The sequence below is a fragment of the Polyodon spathula genome, chromosome 15 (assembly GCF_017654505.1).
Source record: "Polyodon spathula isolate WHYD16114869_AA chromosome 15, ASM1765450v1, whole genome shotgun sequence".
In the NCBI taxonomy this organism is placed as follows: domain Eukaryota; kingdom Metazoa; phylum Chordata; class Actinopteri; order Acipenseriformes; family Polyodontidae; genus Polyodon; species Polyodon spathula.
This window is the reverse complement of record NC_054548.1, coordinates 19295460-19303508: the sequence shown is the minus strand read 5'-3', so window position 1 is coordinate 19303508 and position 8049 is coordinate 19295460. Positions and strand designations below refer to the sequence as shown.

The window sequence follows — 8049 nt, the reverse complement described above, 5'->3', positions numbered from 1 at the left end:
AAACAACAAGCTGAAACGAATACAGTAGGCAGAAGATTTAAAATGCATTCTTCTATGGCCGTTCTCTCTATTTCCCCCCAAATTAAAGCTTTGGTAGCATACAAAATGACATTTGGCCGTACCATGTTATATTTTGCATCGGACTCTGGTGCTCCGAGGTTTTGCAAAGCTCCGGAATTATTTTTGTAGCCTTTAAAAATGGGGATGTGAAGATGTCCAGAGACTTTAATTGTGCAGCGTTTTTTTTTTTAAGTCTAACTGTAACTATTCTACAGTTTGGCTAATACAAACTTCAATCCTGTGGTTTCCATGTGGGCCAATTTACACGTGAAATGGCGATGCGCGTGCACGTTTGGGATAATTACTCGTGTGGATCGGGTTTGTGGCCGGAAAAAACGGCCAAAGAGAGTGATAGGGTAAATCTCATTTACCCGTGTAAACGACGAAACACACGAAAATCCACGCCCAGTTTCGCATGGAAACCAGCATTTCATTTGTAAATGTTAATGAGCGTGTTTATCCTCACTTATAAATATTGCAAGGGAACAGCTCAGTTACTGTGGATTCCAAGACGGCAGAAAGTAGTGGCTGATGGGCAATTTTGTGTTTAGCAGTGATGTAGTTCACCTTAATGATAACGCGGCGGCTTTTTAAAAAATTTTATTTTATTTTTATTTATTTTTTTATGTGTCTGGACTGTATATCTCTTGTGGGTTTACAGTTCTATATAAAATCACTTACTGTGAACTGCGTTATGCCATTGTTACAGTATTAAAGCAGCTTTTTGAGAATACCCTTGCTGTAAAGACGAAATTGATAGAAGTTAAACAAGAAGAGCAAGCGAGCTGCTTAAATGTAACTGAATTAATTTCCGTCCTTTTTTATATATATACCAGCTATGTCCAACGACAACGCGTGTCTGACAACCACGTTAAATATAGCTGGTGAAATGGATGTCACGAGCCAGCTCGATCGCTCAAAACAGCGCAACGACATCAAGCAAGTTGCTGATGCCCTCTCAGAACTGACCAAGTAAAACTGCAAATGAACGCATACATTGTTTTTTTTTTTTTTTTTTTTTTTTCTCGTGATTGTAACCTTCCCCTTCTGTCTCGCAGACATCCACTGATTCCTGAACACCTCATTGTGTTGTTGACAAGAGTTTGTGCAGGATACAGCACGCACTGGCAATTTTGGGAACGAATTAATTGCACTTCAGTCCGTTTCATCAGTAACTGCCACCTCCCTTTCAAGTGCCCACTACCCGTATTTGCCAAAGCGTGGTGTTGAATGTTTCCTCAGCAACTGTCAGCCGTCTGGACAGGTATTTTTCTCGTGTAAATGTCTGGAGTTAAAAAAAAAAAAAAAAAAAAAAAAAAAAAAACTCGCATGATTGTGTAACGAGACTCAAACACGACCGACAGAACACTGGGAAAAACTACTATTACCAGAATGCACAGCGCTCCATCTTGGTGACGTGTGCACTGGGATACACGTGCTTTGTGTGAGACTCGCCGGTCGAGTTCATTATCATCCAGCTTATTGTACTAAACTCAAAATGTCAGTGTTTCATGACGAGGTGGAGATTGAAGACTTTGAATACGATGAGGAAACAGAGACATATTACTACCCCTGTCCATGTGGTGACAGATTTATCATTTCTAAAGTACGTAAGTGGTTGGTATATATTATTATTTCAGTTCATCATGGCCCTGGCTGTAGGCACTAGGCTATGTAGAGGAGATACACATTTTAATTTTCATATACATTTTTACTTAACGACTCTATATGTGTTGATTTAGTTTAATAAAAAAAATATATATAAAAAGTTTAATTTAACGAAGTTGTTTTTCCCGTGCGGCGTGCTTCTGACGTCAGCATTCATTACGACCCATCTCTACAGCTGTATTGTTAAGCTAGCAACAGGAACATTGTTAACAGTAACACCTAACAGCATACATTACTAACATTTTGACATGCCTGCCCCTACTGATCCTGAACAGTGCAGTTCAGAATCAGTCAGGCTTTCCAAATGCGAATATGTGAACGAATTGACAGCATGTTATATGTGTGTATATGTGTGTGTAAATAACTATGTGTAACTCCAAACTGGTCACTTATGTGCGTTGTAAGTAGGTTAGAAATAAATTGAAAATATTCAGAAATTATGAATGTATTTATAAAATAAATGAAAATATTACTACTGCGTATTGTTGCCTTTCAGGCAGTGAACGTCGGATGCAGTGGCCTCTAGAGGGCGCGACACAAACGGTGTTGAAATGTAATAGGAGCTGTTTAATCGTGACATTGGGTTAGGGGTTAAGGAGTTGAGTGTGTCGCGAATGACGTGACACGGACTGAAGTTGCGCATCGACAAACTAAATGGTGATAGTCACTGTAAATGAGGTGGTGACGTTTAGTTCAGTTAGTTCTGGACTTGTGGGAAAAAACGAACATTTTAAAAATATGATTTGCCACGTTTTCCAAAGGTGTCCCGTTAAGGATAATTTGTTTTTTTGTTGGTGTGCTTAAAACAAAACAAAACAAAACAAAAAAAAAGGGTGGGGGTGGGGAATCTGGGCGAGCGCAACGACAGCAGTAGTTTGTTTTATATTTTTGTAAATAAGTTTAGAATTTTATTTTCCGCATTTTTTGAAATTTATGTTAATATAATACAGTTCAAGGATGAGAAATTTAGTATAATGTTTATGTTTTTGAGTGTGTGAGTTAAGTGTACAGCACCCGTTGGCTCATTCAGTTTCACACTGGACCTTGTTTTTTTTACACCAAATTAAACCTCCACCAGCATTCTTCAGCATTGCATCTGGTGGCCTTAATGATGATTGTCCAATGTATATAATGATCCTTTTGAGATTGAATGTGATCCTTTTCCAATACATCTATTCTCCGTAAACCTGTTTATATTATATATATATATATATATATATATATATATATATATATATAACAATATATGTAACATTCAGTTATACTTTGCCTAGTTGTGAATTCTGTACTATAGAAATAATAATAATAATAATAATAATAATAATAATAATAATAATATTGCAGGAAGACCTAGAAAATGGTGAAGAGGTTGCCACATGCCCTAGCTGTTCCTTGATAGTACGAGTTATCTATGATAAGGTAAGTGTGTGTGTGTTTTCTTTTTTCTTTTTCTTTCATTATTTCTTTGTCTTCTTTCATATTTGATTTAATAGTTTTTTAATCCAATTTAACTCTAAGTAAATAAAACTGTTAGACGGTAATTGAATTACTATAAATGTAATTAGTCATGATTTAAGCTCTCTTTGCGCACTTGATGAGGAATAAGGTTTAGTTTGATTGGTTGTATAGGCCATTGATGTACAAATGATAGTCAGCCCCTACACAAACTTGACTACAGTCTTGAAAAATGCTATGCGAATATTTTGATAATTAAAAAACATTATCTCTTTTTTCTTTTAGGAAGAGTTTATGTCTGGAGAAATAATAGAACCACCTTCTGCAAACAAAGTAGAACTGGTACAGAGCTGATTACAGCACAGTCCTCTGCTCTCCTCGCTGATGAAGAGAGACTGGTTGGAACTGGGAGGACTATCACACTGCAGGCCAGTGGAATTGCTTGGATGTGACTATGGCTGCATTATGGTGTTAAATGCGGATTCAGATTTGTCATCAGCATTGTAGAGAAATGACTCTGGACACTAGACAGAAGTTTTGACCATATCTGACCACCCACTACAGAATGGACATAACATTGAGAAGATGCCTCATGGGTTCAGCTGTGCAATCCAGTTAAACAAACTTGTAATTATTATATTTAACAATGTAGGTATTGTCTCTGAAAATGCTACCAATTACAAATGCATGCAATCCCGGTCATGTGTTCTGCATATCCTTGTATGCCAGTTTCACAATGTGCAATACTGTTGATCTGACAGACCTTGTAGAGGGATGGTAATAGGGGTTCAGTTGGTGGGTGCATCTGTATCCCAAGTTGTGGTACAAGTTACTGGTACTGATTTTTCAAAAATGAATTGGGCATTTTGGAGAACAGACTTCCATCTCTGGAATTATCGAAGGAAGTCACTGAGACATGGTCATGTACCCCCACGGATCGATTTAAACGCCATGCAGACTTTTCAGGCCATATTTTCAAAGTGCTTCTTTAATTAACTCCTATTTTTTGAAAGCAGAATAAAACATGTTAACAAGGATGGAAATTAAAATCCCTTTGTCACTGGCATGCTCTAGCCATGTTGAACCTTACCTGGGTCGCGTCCCTGTGTTACTTGTGTCGGTTAGGTGTTTTCACACTGCATTCTGAAGAAGCAGAGTCAACCTGGGTGACAGAAGCAAGTACACAATGCCCTGGAAGCAGCAACATTCACGTGACCACACTGGCGTCCTGTGAATTCCAGCTTGAGCCAACCTTCGCAAATTGTTTGGAAGATGTGCTTGTTAAGGACGCTTCCATCCAAGCTTCTCTGGATTTAATCGTCGGCTCAAATGTTGATTAGAGCAAATGTTTCTTAATCACTCCATGCCGTCCCTGCAGTAATCTGGCTCATGGTGTGTCTAAATCAGCATACCGTGAACAAACAGAAGTCACAAAGTCCTTGCGGAAGTGAAACCTTCACGCAGGCGCGGCTGTTTGTTATTTCCTCCGATTTACATGCGGCCATCATGCATTTTGTCATGCTCGACCCTGGTTAGTGTGTCGACCTAGCTGGGTTGCTCCTGACCCAGGTTAAGCCAGGGTCAACCCGGGTACGTGGTTTCCTTGCATAGCAGTTTGATCCATTCCTGGTTTTACTACAACTTTAATAAGACATACCTGATCTTGTTACCTATAGACTGGGGCTAATCAAGCACATATTAAAACCTGGAATGTGTGAAACTGCTGTGCAATAAGTGTATTATTTCCATCCCTGTGTTAATGTTACAAAATGAAAAAGAAAACGCCTTGAGGGTGCCAAAGAGAACTTGAAATGTAAAACTTAGTTGTTTGGTTCTAGTTCTGTCAAAAGTTAAAAACTGGAGTAAATTATTAAAAAATGTGGCCCATCATATATTCGTGTTTTCGATTTTTGTTGTTAAAGATTTTACCATGTAATGAGTGCTGTCCTCACTGGCCATGGGGTCCTTGTATACCCTTTTGATAGTTCAGACACGTGTTTCTGTTGTTTGTCCATCCTGTGTAGGCTACATACTGTTCCGGCACATGTGAAAGCAGCAAGATCATGATGCTAATCATGTCATAAGACAAACATGAGAAGGAATTGTAAAATACTTTCTATATTAACTATAAAAAGTAAATTACTGCACCCTTTAAAAAGGTTATTAACTACTCAAAACAGAATGTGGAGTTTGTGTTTGATATACACCAGAATAGATTGCTAATTTTTTTTTTTTTTTTAAAAGCCTTGTGACTCAGATGAAATCAATACCCTTCCTCAGTTAATAAATTCCTGGAAATCTGCTCTTCATGGGTTAGTGTCACTTATTTTGATGATTTAATTAGAATAGTAGAATAGAGAATAGGTCTATAAAAAGGGGACTGTGCAGACAAGTGACATACAAAAATGAAATATTTTGCAATGTTTTGCCATTAATCTGCAAACTTCTCCTGAACTTTTACCATACACTTCAAGCTACCTATAGATGTTTAGGCTGTAGTCTGATAAACTGGAGATTTGATATATTTTTTTAATGAGACTATGAGGACCCTCTGTATTGGTGCTTATTATCTTGCATTGATTTTTTTAATGCCAACTTTGAAGAAGTTCAGGCTTCATTTGTTTAGCATTATGAAATGTGATCAATATTAAAGTACCGGGATAAAGATTGAATCAGCAAAAATATTCAAAGATTTGCACAGATACTGCTTGAAATGTATTCAGTGGCAAAAATAACCATGTTTCTGTTCATATAACAGAATTTTTAAATCGCTGCGAATGACTTCTAAAATAAGTATCACACATTCATTTGTACAGAACAACGTTTCCCACTTCATTAATAGGAAATTTGATGGAATACAAGCATTTTATTTGTAATATGGTACAGATTATGCTTTTTCCAGCAAATTCAAAATGAAAGAATATTCAAACGTAATATTGTTAAAGTTGCCATCAAATCTTTGTATGCATCGGAATGTGCATGAAATGTTTATATGCATCGGAATGTGCATGAAATCTCTGTATGCATCAGAATGTGCATGAAATCTTTGTATGAATCGGAATGTGCATGGTTGTAAATGGTGGAATCTTTAAACACTCAACAGTACGGAATGTGGTGTGCACTTTGTGAATCACACTGTGCATGTATACTAACAAACTTATATAGATAGATATAGATTAGGGCTGTCAATTAATCACAGTTAACTTGCGATTAACACGTAATTTTTTTTGGATATTAACTGTTTTAATGACAGAAATTCAGTATCACTGCAAGCCTGTGAATCAACTAAGTGTGATATGTTAATTTTTATTTTTTAAGAAGGCTACTTTTTTCTTTTTTTGTGCGTAGTTTGTAAAGCCTGCCAATTTTTCTTGTTAGTCTGCAGTTTTTGGATATGATGACAGTTTTATTTTTATTTGTACGTTCTCCTCACAATTAACAGTTAATTTCCTAGAAGTGCTTACTGTAGCTACAGAGTTATAATTTTATTTAAAAAAAACGAATTTATTTAAGTCTACAATCACATTTAAAAATAGATATACGATTTATTCTGTTTTCAGATCTTTGTGCTGCTGATCAAGCTTGAACCGCACGCTTTATTATGTTGGTTGTATTTGTAATTTCTAAATGCCCCAAGTACATTTTGGTGACTGTCTCAATAGGTACATTTCCTGGATAAATAATTACATTATAAACATTTTTTTTTACAGATGATAATAATAATAGTATCAGTAATAAAACAAATTTAAATTAGATGGATGTAGTAATTGTATCAATTTAATATGCGATTAAAACCGAGATTAACTAATGTTAATCTTTTTAATCGGGATTAATTTTTTTAATCGCTTGACAGCCCTATATATATATATATGTATGTATGTATGTGTGTGTGTGTGTGTGTGTGTGTGTGTGTGTGTGTGTATATATATATATATATATATATATATATATATATATATATATATATATATATATAAGAAATATATAAATTTGGGGTACGTCTATGATGTCTTGCAATACACTCAAAACAGCATAAGGTAGCATCATATTCTATTTCCTCGCAGAATGAAATGTTTTACAAAAAGATAAACTGAATGAAATAATCTGTGTCTTCTTGTTTTTCATAAATAAAACAGAGAATTAAAGGCAACATTAAAGTACAAAGGATGCATACATTGTATACAGTAGTCTGTTCTTCCAGCTATTTGTCAGTTTGTTGCCTCATTTCTGTTTGAAATGGTTTAATTCATCTCATCGTGACACAATTTGACATTTTATACTGTATACAGTGCTCCCTCGCTATAAGGCTCTCGGTTATAACGTGCCTCCAAAATAACGCTCCTACAGCATGCCCCCCAATTCCCTATTCTAGTGATTCATGCAATATTTCTACAGTAAATACATTACTGGTGTTGATCAAACTATAAACAAAGTCTAATTTCCGTTTGTGTCTCTCCCTTTTGATACAGTATCTGAACTGAAGAAAAACTGCACTGGCACTTTATAACAGATGTCTTATTCAGCATTTGTTTCATAACTGAATCAATATTAGGCCTGTTACGTGCTTATCTTTCCTAATGTGTTTACTTTTTTGAGGGCGAGAGGAGCTGCGGCTTTCTCTTCGGCTTCGCTTCAGCCTCGCTCCGGCAGCCGAACCTGGGGCGAGCCCATTCCCTCTTCCCCTTTCTCGACTCGCTCTCCTTCTCGCACTTGGTTTCCTTGTCTGTCGCTTCAAACTGAACTCCTGATCGCCGTTTAGCCAGGCTATTTATAGTAAAAACTGCTAATTGAAATGATCCGGGAGTGGGAATGTTACCTTTTTTTTTTGTAAAAAATATTGCGTTGATAACATGGTGCTTTATGCAT

At 36.3% G+C, this 8049-nt stretch overlaps 1 protein-coding gene across 1 annotated transcript; it reads left to right on the top strand.

Moving 5' to 3' along the window:
• The first annotated feature begins 1420 nt into the window (after positions 1 to 1420).
• On the top strand, positions 1421 to 4860 carry LOC121327558 (DPH3 homolog). Its single transcript, XM_041271644.1, has 3 exons — positions 1421 to 1666; positions 3073 to 3147; positions 3469 to 4860. The coding sequence occupies exons 1-3, from the start codon at positions 1559 to 1561 to the stop codon at positions 3535 to 3537; spliced, it is 252 nt and encodes an 83-aa protein (XP_041127578.1). The 5' UTR covers positions 1421 to 1558; the 3' UTR covers positions 3538 to 4860.
• The last annotated feature ends 3189 nt before the right edge of the window (positions 4861 to 8049 follow it).

Bases quoted from the DNA above. Each gene is read 5' to 3' on its own strand.
- LOC121327558 (XM_041271644.1), top strand. From the start codon at position 1,559: ATGTCAGTGTTTCATGACGAGGTGGAGATTGAAGACTTTGAATACGAT. The intron at 1,667-3,072 runs GTACGTAAGTGG...ATAATATTGCAG, and splicing joins ACAGATTTATCATTTCTAAA to GAAGACCTAGAAAATGGTGA. The intron at 3,148-3,468 runs GTAAGTGTGTGT...TTTTTCTTTTAG, and splicing joins TACGAGTTATCTATGATAAG to GAAGAGTTTATGTCTGGAGA.